Below are 20,960 nucleotides of genomic sequence, written 5' to 3'. Positions count from 1 at the left end.
ACGTTTGACACCCCTGTCCTTATGGTTCCTATAAACCTAAAGCTCTTTGTTAACCTTTTAATTGTAGCGTTAGATATAACTCTGCAGAACCACAGTTGATATAATTACATACAGTATTGTAGCCTCTGGAAACACATGAGGACCTAATGAGTTGTATTTGACTGCGTATGTAAATAACTGTGTAGAAGTAATTAACCTGGTTCTGATATTCCCAGAAACCTTGAAACAGACTCCAGAGAGTCTGGTTGTTGTTTATGAGGCCAGATGGTCAACATTTACATCCAGAAATGACACGCACACTCATGTCTTTTAAGCACATAAAATATTGCCTGCAGATGATCAATTGGTCAAATATCTGTCAGTAAACATTAATGACTGATTGTGTGTGTGTGTTTTTCCTCTTTCCTTCCCCTCTAAAGAGAGCATCTGTAATGTGTTTTTATTATAACAAACATTGTTAATTGCGGCCCATCCAAACAAGATCTTTACAGATGTCTTACGTAAATGACGGAACACATCTGTCAGAGGATGTGGGGAGTTGCTTAATATTCGCAACAGCTGTGATGAGAATGAGAAAAGATGAGTTGAGGAAAGTCATAAAAGTGTAGCAGGGACATCAGCTGAGGGTACCCAACCACAGAGGGATCAAAAAAAGAGAGAAAAAGTGAGTTTGATGAGCCCGTGTTGAGATTAAAATCCAAAAATACAAGCAGCAAACTGAAAGCAAATGGAAGCCAGTCATTACTTGTGCTCAGTCTTGTATAAAATACCTAAAAGGATTGAGCCATGGTAGCTCAGTGGTAGTGGCGAGTTGTCTTCCAATTGCAAGGTTGTGGGCGCAATTCCTGGCTCTGCTTGTCTATATTTGTCCTTGAGCAAGACACTTAACTCCATGTTGCAGTGCCAGCGTGTGAATATGTATGAAAGATGTGTGTAAAGTAGTTCATCAAGAGCTCTATATAAATACCACCATTACCAACTCTTCTTCTTCTTTCTATGATTTTATTTGGTAGTAACGAGGGAGACAGTTAAGGGAAATGTAGAGGAGTAAAGAGTAAACACAGATATGTGAATATTTGTACTCAAATACAATAGTCATTACATTTCAACACAGCCTGTGCTGTATTATGATCACAGAGCACAGCAGCACGTCATCATCATTCAGCCCCGGGGCAACAGCCACGAATAAAAGATGCAACTGCGTGTATTGATTTACTGAGATGAAGCTTATATGACAGGTCTGAAACCATGTGTCTCCATAACCAGCGAGCAGCATCTGTGTGAGAAGCCTTTTTCTTAAACGAACCACTTAATAGAAGTTAAATACACACTAGAAAACGAGCTAAATGTATGTGTAAGTCTTCCTTTTAAAAATAATTTCTGGGCACTTTTGCAACAGAAAATGGACAAACACTTGTGTCAAAACATGTATTTTATTCATTTATCTTAAAAAATTAAAATAAAGTGCTTTTTATGTACAATAAAAAACAACAGTCACAATCTCAATGATACAAAAAATACAGTTCACAATGTTATTTGTACACAACAGATAAAAAAAAAAAAAGAAGAAATCATGCAGGCAAGACCACATTTGTCTAATAGTTATTCAGTCAACTAAGCTCATGGTGTTCATACTGAAGCTAAGCTGTTGCTTTGCCACACGTCAGAGTCGGTACACAGAATTTGGAGCCGTGTTTGCAGAACTACACCGTACGGCACAAGGATTAATTACTTCTTTTGTGCCGTTTCCTTTTTTTTTTGTTTGACTATTTAAACAAAACCCTGACACGACGTCACAATGGATGACCTACTTATGCTTTTTTGGGGGGAAATAGACTGTTGAAGATGATCACAGTCGGCTACGTTTGTGTCCAGTACAGTTTGTCGCATTACTGACGGTCTGATCAGTCACTACGGGATTATTCGCCTTTCCACAAAAAGCAATTCAGTAATAAATATGCACAACTTTCATGACACGGTATTTACCCTTCAGGCGTTATTGACTATTAAGGTCAGATGGCATCGATAAATTGAGCAATACTATAGATCAAAAAGTAATATCATCGTTAAACACTGAACTGTTACTAAATGTTTTCTTATGTGCATAGCATCACTTTTGACACAAGCAAGGACAGACTTGTACAAGCTCCCTGGTAAATCTGATGGCGGCGTGGGTGAAACTGTTCATCTAAAGTTGACCCGTGTTTGGCGTTGTGGAGTTGAGTGAGCGCACGGAGGAATACAATCACGCCATTCAGCACATTCCCGTTGGTGAGGTCACTGCTGGATATAGTGTACAGTATAGCACATGGCTAAAGGCGGAGCTAAAAGGCATTTCATTTCCAAGTCGTGAGGTTCCCCATCAAGCACATCAAAGTAGGAGAATTCAGCTTCTAGAGACTTTTCACTTAGACTTTTCTTCCGTTTGTCATACTCTGATTAATTTGACCAGTCCTCACTGACAAGTACACAGACGGAAATAAAAGGAACAGGTTTATCATTTTGAGAAGATTAGTACCATTCATGTAAAGCAGGGTTCCTCAATCCTGGTCCAAGGGGGGACGCACTGCCCTGCACGTTTCAGAGGTTTCCCTGCTCCAACACACCTGACACAAATGAAAGCCTGCTAACGACCCATTTATTTGTATCAGGTGTGTTGGAGCAGGGAAACCTCTAAAACATGGAGGGCAGCGGGTCCCCCCTTGGACCAGGATTGAGAGACCCTGACGTAAAGTAAGCATGCAGTTGAAGCCTACATGAAGATTCAAAACAGCAGTAAATAGACTCAAGACTCTGGGGAGGCAGAGTGCAAATGTTGTTAAACCTTCAGTCAGGCCAATAGTTTCTTAACGTTTCTACTCTTTGTGCTAAGCTAAGCTAAATGCTAGCATGGTAGTGGTGTCAATCTTCATTTAGCTCCCGACAATATAGTGATTGAGCCCATTTTTTCATGCCAACGACTTCACTTTAATTCAGTGTAAAATGCCTTTGATACCAACACTAAAACACCTACTCACCTAATCTCCCAATCAGTGCGTGTGAAAATGCTGTACTTTTATCATCTTTGCTTTGTCTGACATTGTCCTGTATCAAACTATTCAGTAAATTCAGTGTGAACATACAGACGTCTGCTTTGATGCGCTTGATAAAAACCAGTCCAGGTTCTGAACAGAGAGCGAGGTGAGAGTTTGAGTTGAAATGTACAAGTAGGCAGGAAAGCATTGTGAGAAAAGGTATCAGCAGTGTTCACTCTCTAGTTTCAAGACTATCTCTACAACACATCTTGCACAAGTCCCTTAAAAACACACAATATTACGCACAAATACTTTTATATACACACAACAACAAAAAAAACAACTTAAAAAATAGAGGAAACACTGACCATGGTCGCACAGTACACTGTGCAATTACTCCGTCTACTTGCAGCACTTGGAGCAGTGACATAGCATTTGGACATCCGCTCAGTGTTGGAAACGTGGGATTTGTGTGTGATACTGGGATATTCAGCATACTGAAGGTTTACTTGATCCATACAGTGACGTATTCTAAGACACATATTGACCGTACGGCCATTTGATCGTTTTTCATTTGGATTTTCACAACACTATCAGCTTCGTACATCTTTGGAAAGTTCTGCTTGGTAAGTCTCAAAAGTCGTAATGTGGGCGCAAGTGTGTTCACGATGGCTGCACTGGTCCCTGTGATTATTGATTTCTAAAAAGCACTCTGTCTGTCCTCTCAGTAGTTCCATTGCTCGGGGATATGCTCCGATTTGTACTGAAATGTGCAAACCTGGAAGTATACAACACCCTGATTACTTGTGCTTTTATTATACCAACGTATTGACACTGGACTAGAGTCGATGGAGCCGTGTGTGTGTGTGTGTGTATGTGTGTGTGAGAAATGTAACCTGCTGAGCTGAAGGTTGTACTGAGTGTGTACACATCTGCATCATTACACAGCACAGCTGGACTGAACCAAACTCCACTGATATCATCTGTTCTCCACAGCGGTTTCAGGTGGGTTGACTGGCACGTCACCAAAAGGCTTTTAGTGTTGGTGCTTATCTACCTCCATCTAGTCTGAGTTGCACTCGTATGTCTCATTCTTCTCCGCAGCAGGTGAACGTCCCACCGTATTCTGTCGTGATCTTTAATGACAGTCAATTGAGAGGGGTTGTTTTTTTTTTCCCTCCCCACCACAGTTCAGAAACCTCTTGCTATGAGCTAACAGTCTTGAAAATTCTCCATCAGTGTCACATTAGCTTTGTGAAACACATGACAGTGATCGACGCTCAACACGATGCATGAGATGGGAGTGGTCATGACAGAATGGCACTATTGCATTTAGATAAGACAATGAAGTTGTGTTTGTTATTTGGCACAGTGCACACGATGACTGTGGTGCTGCCCTGAACGTGACACGAGATTTTTTTTTTTTCTTCTTGGCTCTTTTTGTTTGTCATGTCAAGTATATTTTCCATGTTCCTCCTTAAAAAAAACAGGATCGCCGCGCCTCCTTCAGGGAAACACTGAAGAACAGCGCTGTCTCAGATGAGCTGTAGACGGGAAGCAGTTTCCCTAAATAGTCCATGGAGCAGTTTTGTATAAACGAGACTGACCCCTCAACATACATTACATTAACATACATTCAGGAGGTAAATACCAGTATTTAGGCCCTGGAAACACAATCTCCGACCACATTCTTTGAGTAACCTTTTAAAAAGTTGTTCCCAGTGCAGATTTAAGACAAATCTTTTTCCTCATCCGTCATCACCTTTAACTCTAAAAGTCATCGCATTGATTCAGTGAAAGGAAACAAATGTGCTTTGACTTGCTTTCATAATTGAGGGATCATGATATATACGCGTTACATTCTCCCAAACCTGAACCTGAATTCTTGGCCTCCATGTAGCTGTGGTATGGGTCTCGTGTGCATAATTTAAGTGTGTATGGCAGTCATGTGCAGAGTTGAAATAGAGCTGGACAACATGTCAATATTTATATGATCATAGCATGTGATGGACATTTTATTGTTGGATCTTGCATATCTAAAGATATAGTGGTAAATATTGATAATGTTCTTCTTCATCGTCCAGCCCTACGCTCACATGTGCCGTTAGTGGCCATGGCACTGATACAAAAAAAAAATGACTAAAACAAAAGACTATGTAATTATCACTTTTCTTAGCAGCTGCCATGTTTTGTGATCCAGGATGAAACTGGACTGTGGCACTGCTTCCTCTATACCAGCCTCCAGCAGCGAAGCGGGACCATTCTCTCTGGCTTTGGAGTGGAAATGACTAAATGAAATGACCTCCGCACATGATCACAGAACAAAGATGACTAAAATAAAACATGTGCCGTGATATGGGAGGATGTCGGCATCTCCTCTCCTTCGCTCAGTGGCCTGTATCCTTCACAGAGACACAGGGTGGCATCTTTTAAGCGCGTGCTGCGCCCTCATACGATAGAGTCTTTGATCTCCGAGCCGAGCCTCACTCGGGGCCGCGGGCAGGTGGGGGAGTATTCCACGTGGCTCTCCTTCACGTTGAGCGGCCGTCGGTCAGAGGCCTCGGAGAAGCTCTTGCTGTTGTCTGGCGAAGACTCGTGTGTGGGCGTGCTGCAGATGTAGTTGTCATTTAGCGTCTGGTAGCCCTTGTGATCTGAAGTGGAGACGGGGATGGTGTTGCCGTTGAGGGGCAAACTCTCAGCGGGCTTCCCCACTATCCTCGGCTTCTTCTGCTGCATGTTGGGACACTCGCCTTGCTTCAGCATAGACTTCATATGATCGCGGTTCCTGTAGATGACAAACAGGGAGAACACCACGAGGGAGAACGCCAACAGGGCGCACACGACGATCAGTTCGTTCCAGTACGTCTTTGTGTGGACTTGCTTAGAGCGAGACTCGCTGATGATCTCCTCATGCTTGACGTGTGGCGTGCGAGAGTGGACAGTCATAGTGGTGCTCTCCTGCCGTGGCTCCGCCCTCACACAGTAGTTGGCCAACAGCTGGTGGAAACCCTCCTCCTCGGACCAGCACTCGTAGGTCTCCAGGCTGTCGGGCTGAGCCACCACGACCAGGTTTCCCTCTGGAGTGGCGTAGACGAACTGGCTGGCACTGTCACTGTAACGCCACCCCCTCTGTGCCAGGTTGGAGCGCAGCTTGCAGGGCAGGACTTTGAATGTGTTGGCTGGGATTGTGATTAGCTGACAGGAGAAGCCACCTATTATAAAAAAGGAAGGAAATTAATAAATGAGCAGATGCACTTGAGAGATACTGGCCTTGTCATAACTGTAACTATTCCTTTAAAAGTATACTGTATATAAGTTGCTATATTGTTAAATTATATCACCGCATGTTATACAATTATGATCAGGATATTACATTACATTACATGTCATTTAGCAGACGCTTTTATCCAAAGCGACTTACAATGGAATTGAGTACAATCAGCGAGGGGTGGAATCGAACTTGCGACCATTGCGACAATGATGTTTTTCGCACATAGGGTACCGGTCTTAACCACTGAGCCACTCCACCCCCGATATAATTTACATCGATGCACAACAGTTACGGAGTAGCTCCACATTCTTTTTTACAGGACCTAGTCTCACCTGTCACTTCACAGCTCTGTGACACTATCTGACAGTTCTGTATGTTTGTTGTTGGCGTCAAAGAGGAGACAAACAACACTTGATTAAAGAGCACAGCACAAAGAGAGCACACTCACGGGAAGCCGCCGGTCTGGCCGATCTGGCGTTGGGAGACGTCTTGTTGCAAATGGCTGCGGTATCGGCCTCCTCCACGTCCTGCTGCCAGCGGCTGAACCAGAGCGCACGCAACAAAAACAACAAGGGTGACGTTAGCAGCTGTAATCAGAGGATCCTTGTGTGGACGGCTTCATTTTACTCGCTGACGGTCTGTTATTATGAGTACGGCTTCATCAGTATGACAGAGGACGCGGCGTTTGGATGCATGCTCACAACACACTTCGGCATATTTTCCTGTTTTGTCACCTCACTGATGATATGTCATTTTTTTTTCTTATGGTTTGTGTTGTTGTTTTGTGCGATTGTGCTTTGTTGTGTTGGATGAATTCAAATTTTCTATTTTTTTTAATCTTTTTTTTAACATTTAATGTTGCTTTAAGTTATTTCATTATTGAAAGTGAGGGATTCATTCTTGAGTCTTCAATAATAAAGGTTATGAAATTAAATTGTGTCATTTAATTCACATGGACAGTGTACATGGGTAATTATTATTATTTTTTATTTTTTTTCAGTACAATAATATGAACTGCCATTGAATTTGCTGCCAATATTCATGGCTCCTATAGAATAAAATAAAAAGAGACCATCAATGTACTGTATATCTTTGTGTGTTTTTCACAACCTTTGTCAAAGCAGCTTATATTTATTGCAGTTGTGGTGCTGCGAGTGAATAAATACGGCCATCTTATGGTACTTAAAAATGTAATCTAATCATTAAAAGAGCCGAGGTAGACCGAACAAATGAACGTGGGCATTTAAAAATTGAATTTCAAACCTCCTTCTTGTCTATTAACGTTATTTGTGTGTGAGCCTGTACCTGTCAGGTGGAGCCATCCTAACGTCACGACAGAGCCGCCCGGTCCAGGCGCAGTAAGGGTCTCTGGATAAGACGCACTCTCCGCAGCTCAGGTAGTTGGAGCAGTTGGCCACAGGAACCTCCACCAGGCCAGAGTCAGATGAAATGAACAGCAGACCCTGCAGGTGAGAGACACTGTGTGAGACTGCGTGTGACACTCATTTGTCCTCTAAAGTTAAACGCAGAGCAGACTCTCTGCTTCTGATTATGGATCTTTTCTTTTCTTTTTCTTTTTTATTCCAAAAAGAAAAATAACAAGCCAAGACAATTATTGAAGATGAACAGCTGTATAGTTCCATTATGGGATTGTGGTTCTAACACATTTGCTCCAAAGCTTGGTCCAGAGCATGCATTTATTCATTTGTGCTTTTAAAAGACTGTGATGTTACCATCCCTCAAGTGTCATCTATATTAAGCCCAGTTTACAGTATGTTCCAGTATATTAGATCCTGCCTTCGTCTTTCACATCCCAACTACGAGCACGCTCACAAAAAAAACATTTCAAGACAATGACATAACCTTCGATACGATTGCCATTTGGCTGCTTTGGGTCAGGTCAGGTAAAGACCATTATGTAATACGGAGTGAGACAGTAATGAAATTTAGTTCAGTGAAGAATGCCAGAGTCGACCATAAACCCAGTTCCAGGCGGTGCTATAACTCACAAGGAAAACTCAGTGGAACGGCCCAAGAGGAGAGACAACGTCTATTGCCTCCTCCACTTTAAATGAATTTGATTATAAACACAAACCGGTACAATAATATTCATTATAGTCAAGTATTATATATTCGAATAACAGTCTTAATAAAGTGATGAATAAAAACTAATTTACCCTCTGAGGATCCAGTTCGATGTGCTGCACCGGCTGAGGCTCGGGAAACAGAACCAGCTCCTCTATGATGTGCATCTTATCGTTGGCATTGATGGCCTTATGAAGCTTTCCATCATCTGGGAAGTCAATGACGACAAGTGTGAGTGACTTAAACTGAGGCATGAAGCAACATCACAAAAATAGACTTAAAGATCTTAGCTTTGGAAGCTATACTTAATTATACTTAATCATAGAGATGTTGCTGTGCAAATGATGCGTACCAGTTCCAATGAAGAGCACGTCATAAGCTCTTTCCATGCCCTGGATCTTGTGCACGGCGATCTGTGTGTAGCGCACGCTGCGCTTCAGCAGCAGGGGCGAGCTGCGGATCACACTGTCCATCAGGAAATGGTCCTTGACAAAGTTGAGCACTTTATCGGGCATGTGCAAGGAAGACTGGATACCCATTTGCCTGGCATGGTTCGTCACGCACTGTAAGGGAGCGAGGTAGAAACAGAGCTGAAAATACAAGTCATACAATACCAAGACAAATGTGTCCGTGTCCGTGCAGCATTATGGAAACAGTGTTTCATTCTTCCTGAAAAGTTAACATACCGTAAGTTTCGCCCTATTGAGCGCACCTGACTACAAGCCGCACCAGCTATATTTTAAAAGAAAATACATTTTGTACATATATAGGCCGCACTTGAATATAAGCTGCAGGTTTTCATGTTGTAACCAGTAGCGGCGCCAGGATTCAATCTCTTATCAAAGGAGTTTGTTAATGAACGCATCAACTTTATGAATGGCAGGTGAGTGCGCGTGACTAGTAACTGAATGATGCGTCGCGATCGCGAGTGGGCCACGGACAAAAGTGGGCCCACCTGTAATGCCGCGTATGGTTGTCGCATGAGATATTACATAGAAAGACGCTACACGGAAGTTTTTTGTTGTTGTTTTTATTAAAACAACGTCATTTAAACACGGGGTGAACATGCCTGCATGTTTAGATAATAAAACAGCACCGACACGGCATCAACATGCCTGGTTAGAAAATAAACACTGCACCAACACGACAGTAACACACCTAGTTAGAAAAGAAAACACTGTAGCCTATACCAGAAAAGTCATTGGTCGCTATCTTCATCTTCTTCTTGCGCACTAAAGCCACTGAAGTCTTCATCTTCAGCGCATAATCTTTCCCCGTGTCTGTCTCACTTTTGCATTTACTGCTAGAGAGTGCCCCCCGGTGGCCGTTAGCCAGTAAAATCTATTAATTAGCCGCACCATTGTATAGATCGCAGGGTTCAAAGCATGGGGAAAAAAGCAGCGGCTTATAGGCCGAAATCTACGGTACCTATTGTGAAACATGGAGAGCACTTGGTTATGCTTTCTGGCTGCTTTACGATGTTTTGAACTGACTCACTTACTGACAAGTCCAAAAACCCCAACACTACCACAATGTGAAAACGAAAGAGACGTTCAATTTCGATTATTTTCACTTGAATTAACAGATTAAACCAGACAATTAGTCGGATGGCTCAGTACTCACTGCTCCAGGCCGTGGTTCTGGCACTGGGTGGTTGTAGGTGTACCACTGCTGGGTCTCCCTGTTCACCTCTCGGTAGCGCCCACTGAAGGCTCTCTCCACCTGGGCCATGGTGAAGGCGCACACCGCTGAGCTGCCCGACGCCCCTTTATACCTGTGATCAGAAGAAGCAATGAGGTCATTTTTCCTGTGAATATGTTCTATAACACAACACTGTAGTAGGCACAGCTCAACACTTATTATATAGGCAGTGTAAAAGATGTAAAGTGACAATATCAGACTAAGCATTAGTGCTGTAGCATTTATTGACCATAACCAGGAAGTTCAAAAAGTTAGTTTTTTTTTCTTCTCAGTCCACACTGGTGACTTAAGGCCTCAGAATTGACATTTTTCATTTTTCTAATATGTAATCCTGTGATTTTGACCACTACCAGAGCCATATCGATACCGAGTATCACTATCTCAGTAACTATCTAACTAACATTGATGGATTAATTAGACAATGGGGTAACACACTTGTTTTAACATTGAAGCTCTTTACAGTCACTCTAAATTCTGAGGAGCTCAAAATAAGTTGCCAAGTCCGAGTGTAGATAATAAATGAACTGTGGCTCTGGATACAGAATGTGTTGGTGTGTAAGCATAAACTGTAAACGTGCCATCACTTTACAGTGTTGCACGTCACAGTCCTTTTGTCTGTGTCTTACCACTGTGAGGTGAAGACGCCGTAGAACACAGTGCTCTCCCAGCTGTCTCCCACAGGCTTCAGGACAAACATGTCCTGGATGATGTTGAAGGGGAAGCCGTCATCAGGGAGGGAACACAGGAGCTGGGCCTTCAGGAATGTGGTCCATTTCTTCTGCAGCACCCGCTCGCCTCCCTGATCACCCTGCGAGCAATTTGTCACGACAGTTAGAGGGGAATGATTCATCCATCTTATTATGAAAAGCACTTGTTGAGTGTCTCTGTTTTGTCGAGGCCATCAGGACAGACGTAAAATAATGATCCGTTTATGGAAGAGGAGGAAGTGTGCAGGACAGACGAGAGCACACACGGACTCTGTTTTTCAGGCGGGAGACAACGCGATGAGGAGGATGAGCAAGTTTGACGGATTCAACTTTTAACTCCACTTTGGCTGAAATTTGTTTTCATGTAAATGTGGATGGATGCCATGGACTCTGAGTCACCTCTGGACAACAAAGCAAGACTTTAAGACAAAAAGAAGGAGTGGAGCAAGCTCAGACTCTGAAGGATACACCCAGACTTTCTGGATTTAAGACACTAGATTAGCTCGACTGGGACACAAGAGCCCCCTTTCCGCTAAGTGGTTCAGTTCACTTTACACCACAAGTTAAAGCTAAAACACAGACTTAAGACCTGAGCAACACAATCTCATGGTGAAACATCAAATGATTCATTTTTTCCCTGATCAGGATTAATCACAGAAGTTCAACAGTTGATCACGTGTTTAAAATGGTATTACTTCACAATTTGCTGCAGTTTTAAAGTCCAGTGTAACCTAACTCTAGGAAAGGAAAGGACCTTTATTGTCATTATACAACTGTAATGCAATACCAACCTGACCGAATGTGTTTAACATTCTTCACACAGGTTTTGATGGTGGGAGGAAGCCGGACAGGCCAGAGAAAACCCACCCAGGCACGGTTATGGCATGCAAACTTCATACAGAAAGGTCCCAGACTGGGAATCGAACCCAGCTCATCCTTGCTGCAAGGCAACAGTGCTAGCTAGTCACCGTACTGCCCATTGTATTATTTAACACATGTGTTTGATCATTTCAAATCAAAACAAGAGCAATAAGCCTGAGGTAACACAACGCCTACTTGACAAATGTTAATGCAACAGATTCTGCACTTTTGGACAAGACCGCTGTCTCACAGAGGCTCTGAATCTGCCTTCCTTCTGAACTGTCCCAAGATTCTCACATAAACGCTTTTCAGAGGACTGCGCTTTCACTCGTCTTTGCAGAAAAGCTTCTGAACACTCACCCAAGAAATATAAATCTCCGTCCTAACACTGCATGCACACTTCCAACAGCCAGAGGAGGAGGAGGAGGAGGAGGAAGACAAGGACCAAAACAACTGGCCTCGCCCAATCTCCAGACAGTTTCCCTGCCTCGGATCCAAACGATCGCATCAGCCTTCAACACCCTGAGCAACTCCTACGTTACAGCAGAAAGAAGTGATTCACCCGTGAGGAAATAATGAAATGCAAATCTACAACTACCGCTGTTACCCCCTCTGTTTTAGAGCCGTTACACACAAACAACCCGCTTGCTCAATGAATGCCGAGGTGAGACCTCATGGGACTGACGTGAGGCCCTGTCAGCCAATTACTAGGCCATGGTAGTAGTAGCCAGTCCACATAATGAGGAGACTACATTCCTGCCCTCTCAGCTGTCCACCACCATTGTTGCTGTGCTCCACTGTACAGCTTGTACTTTCAATCCCGTGGACAACTCCCCCTCACAACTGCACTCAAAAAACATGTTCACTCCCTTTTTCTTTCTTTTTTTCTGCTGTATAGCCTCCCTTTTTTTTTTTTTTTAATATATAGTCAGATTTTAGGTTCCTCACGTCTGTCAACCAGAAGTGTAGATGAGCGAGGAGCATTAAAGTAAACTGTGCCACTCTGCAAAGCAGGAAGATTATGCAAGAGTCACTCAGTGTGCACACCTGAATAAACAGAAGAAAGATGGAATGGAACAAGGGAGGAGGACAGACAGGAAAGTGGGGGAGAAAAACTACTCGGAAGCAGAATTACTTGGCAAACGCAAGTGAAACAGTAGTTTGAGACTTATTTTCTTTATTGTCTTTATCATACAAGGCATGTGCCCTCTGTATAAAACAGGAATGTATGGCGTGCAAGACCAAAACACACAGATTTGATAGTAAAACAACTTTTAAACAAGCTTGAACTTGGTCTGGTGCCTTTAGGCAAGAGTGAATGTTTTCTGTAAATCCAAAAATTGTGTGTGTGTGTAAGCCTGCTGACAGGGAGGGGCCTTCATACCTCTGTTACTGAACACAGGGTGTGTGTTCAGATCTGATACACTGTTCTGAGAAATAAAATATGAATATGGTTTTCTTTGTAAGCCTGCAATAAAATCAGGGGCTGAGATATTTGAGACGGTGGTTAGTCTAAAAAACGCAGCTCTCAGATCAGTCTGAGGCAGAGGAAGGTGCAGAGTGAAAGCGCTGAGGTGAGGCAGAATGTGAAGGTGAACGGGACAGGTGCGTGCAGGTGCTACGGAAACAACGGGAATTGCCATGATGGTTTGGAGCAGTCATTGGTTCTGCTCACAAACAAGAGAGGCAGCTGGGGTGGAGATCAAGGAGGACGCCGGCCCTCCTATGATTGGTCACTTTCAGTAACACGGAACTTCTTGTATTTGATTGACAGACGTCACGACAAGACGTCCGGGGCAGAGAGGAACGTTTGTAATGCTCATAAAAGGACTCCAAATAAACAACTAAACAGACGAGAATTCATATTAAAGCATATATCTGATGTTAGTTTTATGAAGTAACTTTGTATATCGTTACTGCGATGTTAACGTCTGCTTCTCAATATTCAGTTTCCTACTTCCATCCTATCCCCAGACTAACTCTGAACTAAGACCCATGTTTCAGTTGTAGTCAATGCAGATTGAGTTTGATTGACAAGTTTCACCATATTAATTAAGATGTCTATCTCAAGTTTGACTATTAGCTGAACTAAGACCTAATCTTTATAAAACCAGACCAAGATCTTAACAGCATCAGCTGCTTGATTCAGTAAGAGGCAGCAGAGGGACATTTGCACATTTGTATAAACAAAAAATCAACAAAAGCTTTTATTTTAGTCAGAATTGGGCCAGTATGTGCACTTCCTGTCTTTAATAATATTTGCAAAGATTTACCGGGTAAACTGGAGAATTCCACTGACATAAAAGGCACCGTCTCCGTTGCACCGCACATCTGCAGCCAGTTTGGGGGCCTTTCTGTCAATGATTTCCATATATAGAACCTGGGGGGGGCTTAGTGAGCAGTGAGAGGTGTCACAGCACCGAGTGCCAGAGCTGAGCAGGACTGAGTCATTAAGCTGTCACTTAAGATTACATGCTGTCCCCACAATTACTTGCATTACTGCTTCCATGAACAAGAGGCATAAGTCAGGGAGGGATGTGCATGTATATCAGGCGGCTTCATAGCAGTTTAATTGATCTGATGACAGGTGGAAAAGGGATCAAGTCTGCGGTTGATTATTCAGGGTGACTGACCAAACTAAATCCTGGAGGAGGGGAGGGGGAAACGATGTCACCAGATTAAACGGCTCGAGTGCATTCTTTCAGCTGCTACATGCTTTACCTGCGACGAAAAGCTGAGGAGTGTTAAAACACATTTCATATTGCTGTGGAGCGCCCTTGAATACTAATATCGCAAAGCTCAAAGTGCTGGGAGAGAGCGGCAGAGAGCTGGAGGGACAGACAAGTGCAGCTGACATTGTGAGGGAGATGGAAGGAGAGGGGGAGATGACACTGCGGAGAAAATGGAGGGAGGGTAGGAGGATGATTCAGCCACGAGGAAACTAAATCTGTTGAAAACATGTTTGCACAGTCAAGCGAAAGAAACAGCCTTCGTGCACAAGTGAAACATTTCCATTGCTTGTCCACAGCAATGACGACAGTTAAAAGTTACCCAACATGCTCCGACATATGAGTGTCCCGCCTCCTTTTGAGGCGATTGTATCGGGATTAGGGAAAAGAAGCCTGAGCCCTGCTGTGCCTCTGACTTGTGCGTGGCTGTCTTGTGTAACAACCTCACCCCAATCCTAGGTGACTTACCTTACACACGCGAGCAATCCTTGACACAATGGTGTTGTCGAAGAAGTCAAATTCTTTGCCCGCCTCACTGAAGAAGAAGTAAATCTTGTCGTCGTCGCCCATGGAGTTGCCTACTGGCTGGCTCTCCTCGATGTAAGCCGACCCGACGAAGATGGGATCTGTCAAAAACAAACAAAAAACACAAAAGGAGGCACGATTAGTAGAGAAGTTTAATACATTATCACCATTAATCACATTTTCATCAAATGCTTAAAATTGTGTTCATTTGCAACTGTTTTAAAGTCCATATTAACAATTAAAGCAACTTTTACATGCACAGTTTAATCGAGCTAAGGCTGTAGAGGCCGACAAAGACAGGCAACCGGACAACTTGCAGAGTCCGAGTAGGCATGTGGAGGAGAAAAATCGATTTATTGGCCGTGTATGTCTGACTCCGCCTCCGTGGGTGGCGCTGTATCTCTCGGTAAGCTAGTGCATACTGAATCAGTTTCCTGTGGACCTTTAAGTCACAGAAAAACAGTGAGATGGATCGTGCTGTGGTTCTGTATGTTTCGTACCTGCTGTACATGTTGATCGTGACACAAATTAGATGCAGTATGGCTCTTTTTGTGTGAAGAAAGACGGCATATGATTTTACAAAGTTTATGTCGTCTCCTACTTCCGGGTCAAAGACCTGGGAGGAAATTTTGGTGCATGCTTAAAAAAGCCAATGCCGAGTATGAATCGCATTATCCAGGTATGTTAGTCCGACTAAGACTAGCTCGGTTTTAGTCAGACTAAAGTGTTTAAATGACATTATTGTCATAGTCCGACTAAAATTAGACTTTTAACATGCATTTAAGTGCGCCGACCGTCTCTTGCTAGTGCATTAGCCCTGATAGCCCTCAATGCGAAGTAAGTACTTTTTCAGCAGCTTCAACACTTTGGCTCAGTGCATCATCGAACTGTGTTTAGAAGAGAACCGCTGTGTCATGCGATCCTGGAAGCAACGAGGAAACGACAACCTCTGTATAATTGTACTCAGATGTCTCATCAGGAGCACTCTGCTCGAATTACCCACAGATCAAAAGACAAGAGAGGCCTTAATTGTGCACAAAAGTGCATCTTACTCTGGCAGAACCAGTGGCAGTTTTGATGTGCATGTGCGGTGAGTGATAGGACCGTGCTCACACAATCTACGAGAGCTTGTCTTTGCTCTTGTTCTGCATACATTAGCGACCGAGCCTCGCTAATGATCGCTACAGCTCGTCGCTTATCTGCTCGGTTGAGTTCATAGCGTAAGATGTGTATATGGGGAAAGAAAACAAACAAACAGTCAGCTATCCAGTGGGATAAATGGGGTTTACCTTGCAGCCATTTTAAAGAGTTTTCAGTCTTCAGTGCAGTTCCCTGACCCAAACTCTTGTAAATGACAGGCTCGTTCCCTTGGAAGTTGCTGACGGTGCCAGTGTACAATTCACCATCTGGAAAAATGAATACAAAAAGTGCAAAATTCATAAACTGAGAACATGATTCTGCATCAATTAATCACGATAAACAATACGACAACCTGTGTGTTAGGTGTACGAGATAACGTCAGCAGCAGTTTACAGCAACCAGGGTTATGCAAATAACTTCCTTTGTAATTGCTTGTTTAAGAAGTTGAAAACAAAGACAGATCATGAGTCATTGTTGAATCAAAGAAGGAGGAAGTGTTAAAGTATCTGTGCCAACAGCTGAGCCTGTTTTCACACGGTCCCTTCCCAGAAAGCAGCCAGTTATAGAAAAGCAGTACAATGTTTTTTTAGGTTACATAAAAGGAGGAGCAAAACTTATATGACTACATACCAACGATGATGGCAGTGGATTTGTACTCTGGATTAAAGGGGCAGCGACTGCGCCCATCTTCCATCACAACCTCGCCCACTTCATCTCTCTCCAGTGTGAATGTTGACGTGTTCTGGAGACAAACACAAATGGCAAATGTCCCTCAGGCTCAGTGCAATGCAATTCTACTAATAGTGGAGACTAAGCTAATGGGAGCTCAGGGACTTTGAGCTCATTCTCTCCATTACAATGCACAGACAGGACTGGTGATTTCAGAGTCTGTTCTTTTCACATATAGCGGATAAATGAATGTACCAATGTGCTGTATGAAGCACTATGAAGGCAACGGTGTTATTTCTATGGTGACAAAACAAAAACCAACAATGAATGAACTGACAAACTATGTCTGTATGTATGTATGTAACTGACAAACATGTAAGTATATTCTACAAAAACTAGGACACGGTTGTGTTTATTGTGAGTCATACATGTTTACAAATGTACATTATTCCTTTGCTCAAAACAGAAATGATTATTATCATTTTGCTATGATTAACATTGATTTAATTTAATTTGTATCAACAATCCATGCATGACAGTGTAGTACTACAAACATGTCATAACCAATTGTGAACTGTCCTGTCTAAACCTAGAGCTTTATACAACTGTTATATATCTGCTACTGGTCTCTCTCTTCTGTCCCCACCCTTTTGCTTTCACCACAACCGGTCGAGGCAGATCCTGAACATTTGTGAGTCTGGTTCTGTCAGAGATTTCTTCCTGTTAAAAAGGGAGGGGGTTTTGTTTGCCTAGTGCTCATTATGTGAGGATTGTTGGGTTTTCTCTTCCCTCTATAATATTGTAAAGGTGTCTGCTTTACTATAAACTATAAAAAAAGAAAATGTATGATTTGGCCAACATTAGATTAGTTGTTTTGACAGTGCTATAATGACCATACAGTATAATTATTTCTCAATCACTTTAGTGGAAAACATCCAGAAAACAGGGAAAACACAGGATGACGGGTTAAAGTGTCAACAATAGCAATAACACGACCCTGGTTCTCTTAAACCTAGAGTTGAACCCTAATTAATGTTTTTGGTAAAATCTTTGTTTGTCCTAATATTTCATGTTGAAAAATATCTGCTGTGAAAAAGGTCTATTATGCCATACCCATGTTAGTTAAACACATTGATAGTTTGCTCATATAAAAGACCAACTTTCAGTCACATAATTTCAATCCAAAAACCAATAATCACAGAATTTGTTAGACATAAAAACAACAAAGCTAGTGGTTCCCTTTAAATGTAGCAAGGTAAAAACAGGTCCTGTTCTATGAGAACTTGACACAAATACTAATGACTAAAAACTATGTAAAAAAAAAAAACCAAACAAACCAGTAAAAACAGTTTCCTGGTTTAATTTCTAACTACCAAATCATACAGCCTGAGAAATCTTCTCATGAGTCATCGTTATAAGATGTTGTTTACTCTGTGCTTGTTTTAACTCATCTCTGTCAGTTTGAGTGTTTAGTGTCCTGTTACTCATGCATGTCATCGCTCCTTTTAACAGGAGCTAGGAAAATAAAACATTTATTTATGTTATTATTATTGTGCATCCCAGAGAAAGACTGTGTAACGCACACACTCTCCTGGATTGTGTCAACATGATAAGTGTTTGTCCAGACTAACTGGTCTCAGACTCTCCTGGAATCCCAGTTCAGGACCTAAAGTTCTGCCAAGTCAATGTCAGTCTGAGACGTCCCGTGTTTTCTTACCCTCTGACGTCAAAGAGGACAGTTCACTGCCCCACTTAAAGAAATAAGACGTCTTGACTGCATTCCCCCCCTGTCACTGAAATTAGTGTCATCCTGCTGCTGGTTGCCAAAAGTGTTTCTCTGCTAGATAAACAGATCTACTCCTTCCCCTCATGCTGGAAACCACACATCTCATGTACCCCCTGTTGACACGTCTGGCTCAAGTGCCTCAGCAGGGTTTGGTTACGCTTGGATAACGATGGATCCAATGCTGACACGGTGGATAAAAGAGCTTGATTTATGAGGAAAGTCGAAATATTAAAGAGATAAATCTAAATTCCACAAGGAGTGGAGGGAAACACAGTTCAAGAATTGAGAGGCTATTACTTACTATGTAGGCGCAGATAGGACTGAAAGCAAAGGTGCCACATATGTAGAGATGGGTGCTATTCAGGCGTAGAAGAATTTTGATGTAATTGAAGCAGTCAGTCTGGATGGGGAACAAATGGAGACAGAGTGAGATCCACACACACACACAAAAAAAAAAGAATCTCACAGCGGAATCTGTTTTTCTGTAGAACTCGTCACAAGTAACGCAAACAGTTCAGAAACTGCTGGGGAGAAAAATATTCTCTTTTCTGAGACACTGCTGGGTAAAGCCTCACAGCAGCACGCAGCAGTTGCCTGGTGAGCTTTCTGTAATACACAGAGCAGAGTGGTACACTGCAGAACACGCACGGATTACTGAGGCTTGTCGCCCAGGGATACAACAGCTGGCATGACAACAAGGTAACAGACATGCAGAGAGGAAGACACAGCAAAAAAAAGAGAAGAGAAATTCCCTGGCGAGGCTGCTCACTTGACAAATCTATTTGCAATTGATGTAAAGGTTTGTCAACATTAGACTCTGTGCCCATTTTATCCTCTCACGGTCAGTCTAAGACATGAACACCATGCTTTTTATATAGATAGATAACCTTTTCTCAAAGTTATTATTTTTTTATCTTTTATTTTATTTTATCTATTATCTTTATTTGGTGTCTCACCTCCAGGTTCTTCCCTTTGAAGCTGCATTCCTCTCTCTTTCCAGCAGGAGTGCCCCATGTCAGCTGAGGATGAAAAAGAAGGCCTGAATAAATGATGTGAAAACCGCGCTTATGCTACTGCATCTCAATAGGAACGAGCAGACATGTGTGGAGCAGACATCTCACCCTGATGCACAAAGAAAAGCAAAACAAACTATTGTGAAGTATTCTGAACTATGAATATTTACATTTACACGCCACAAAATGAACTCAAATCCGTTCCAATAGTGATTGTGGTGAGAGTTAAGTTATCCAGCCCGGAGCTGCACATTTCTAAGCAAAAGCTAATTGCTATTTTGACTTTATCTGATGCGCTCACGTTCTTCTGCAGCTTGGTCTTGCTGATGTCCGAGAGGCTGAGGGCAAACAGCGCCTCCCTGGCTCCGATGTACAGCATGTCGTCCTCCTGGCTGAGCAGCAGGGAGGTGTAATTGAAGACCCCGTCCACAGAGAATCTCTTGGCTGACCTCTCCTTTGCATCTTTTGGAAAACAGCAGGAAAATGAACAGGTGATTATCAATGTGTAAGAGGACAGGACACACAGAACATGCACACAAATGTGCTCACAAGCTCAGGATAACACAAACTACTGTTAAAGGATGAAGAACATTCTTGCTTGCATGAGAGAATAAGATCACACACGTCCTTGTTTTCGAGATTGGTGGTGGTTAATCGATCAGTTGACTTTTTGCTCAGAGCATCTGCAGGAGGATGAAATCATTCACTATTAGTTCAGCTCTGTACTACATCTGACACTCATTTACAAACTTAAAAAACAGAGTGCACGGCATAAAATTAAGGCCTCAAGCGGCCAGGAATAGAATTTCAATGCAACATATGTGCTTGTAGGTCATCCTTTAGGGCAATCACAGGACATGTGTAATATTTGTGAACATTGTGGAGAGGGTTCATGGTCACGGTAATCTGTGTACAATTATGACACACGCCTGGTTTGTGTTTACCCCAAAAAACCACTTATTACCAACATCAACATACATCAGCATCCAATGACCACTGGAATCCCCGTTTTCAGTTTTCCAAGAAATTCTGGGAAAATGTGTCGAGGCTCGGCAGTGACTCACGGATCAAGCAGGACACAACCTGGCGTACGTCCAACGTCTAAACATCATAACAAACAGCTGAGCTTCAGTCAAACCAATGTAGGATAAACGTGGCAAAATCGCCACTTCCAGGGAAGTCCAACATCTCTGGGAGTCAATGGAGCAGCGGGAGGGCGCGGACGCTGGGCTACGGGATTGATATTTAAATAACTGGGCCTAAAATGAGCTTCCCCTGTCTTATAAGACCAGCAAACGCCACTGATCCACACCATTGAGTTACGTGCACAGTTTCACGTACAGGCCAGCAACTGACAGCAGTGTAAAAACCTCCTCTACAAAACCAAAACCAATCTAAATCTCCTTTACTCTGTTGCCCGCCTGCCCTCTTCACATTGAAGAGACATTGCTCTTTTTAT

The 20,960-nt window shown here is 42.7% G+C and overlaps 1 protein-coding gene across 1 annotated transcript in view; it reads right to left on the bottom strand.

Moving 5' to 3' along the window:
- Positions 1-1,925: 1,925 nt before the first annotated feature.
- Positions 1,926-20,960, bottom strand: part of LOC122772453 (semaphorin-4B-like) — a 32,640-nt gene continuing 13,605 nt past the window's right edge. Inside the window, exons 2-14 of the mRNA XM_044030521.1 lie at positions 19,803-19,963; positions 19,445-19,507; positions 18,790-18,888; positions 16,664-16,775; positions 16,183-16,299; positions 14,837-14,994; positions 10,698-10,879; positions 9,994-10,144; positions 8,723-8,933; positions 8,463-8,578; positions 7,591-7,748; positions 6,734-6,825; positions 1,926-6,226 (exon numbers count right to left, since the gene is read on the bottom strand). Of these exons, the coding sequence (XP_043886456.1) occupies positions 5,463-6,226; positions 6,734-6,825; positions 7,591-7,748; positions 8,463-8,578; positions 8,723-8,933; positions 9,994-10,144; positions 10,698-10,879; positions 14,837-14,994; positions 16,183-16,299; positions 16,664-16,775; positions 18,790-18,888; positions 19,445-19,507; positions 19,803-19,963 (2,384 nt within the window). The 3' untranslated portion in view covers positions 1,926-5,462. The remainder of the gene's footprint in view (positions 6,227-6,733; positions 6,826-7,590; positions 7,749-8,462; positions 8,579-8,722; positions 8,934-9,993; positions 10,145-10,697; positions 10,880-14,836; positions 14,995-16,182; positions 16,300-16,663; positions 16,776-18,789; positions 18,889-19,444; positions 19,508-19,802; positions 19,964-20,960) is intronic.

The sequence above is a fragment of the Solea senegalensis genome, linkage group LG7 (genome assembly GCF_019176455.1).
Source record: "Solea senegalensis isolate Sse05_10M linkage group LG7, IFAPA_SoseM_1, whole genome shotgun sequence".
NCBI classification, from domain to species: domain Eukaryota; kingdom Metazoa; phylum Chordata; class Actinopteri; order Pleuronectiformes; family Soleidae; genus Solea; species Solea senegalensis.
This window is presented reverse-complemented; position numbering and strand designations above follow the sequence as displayed.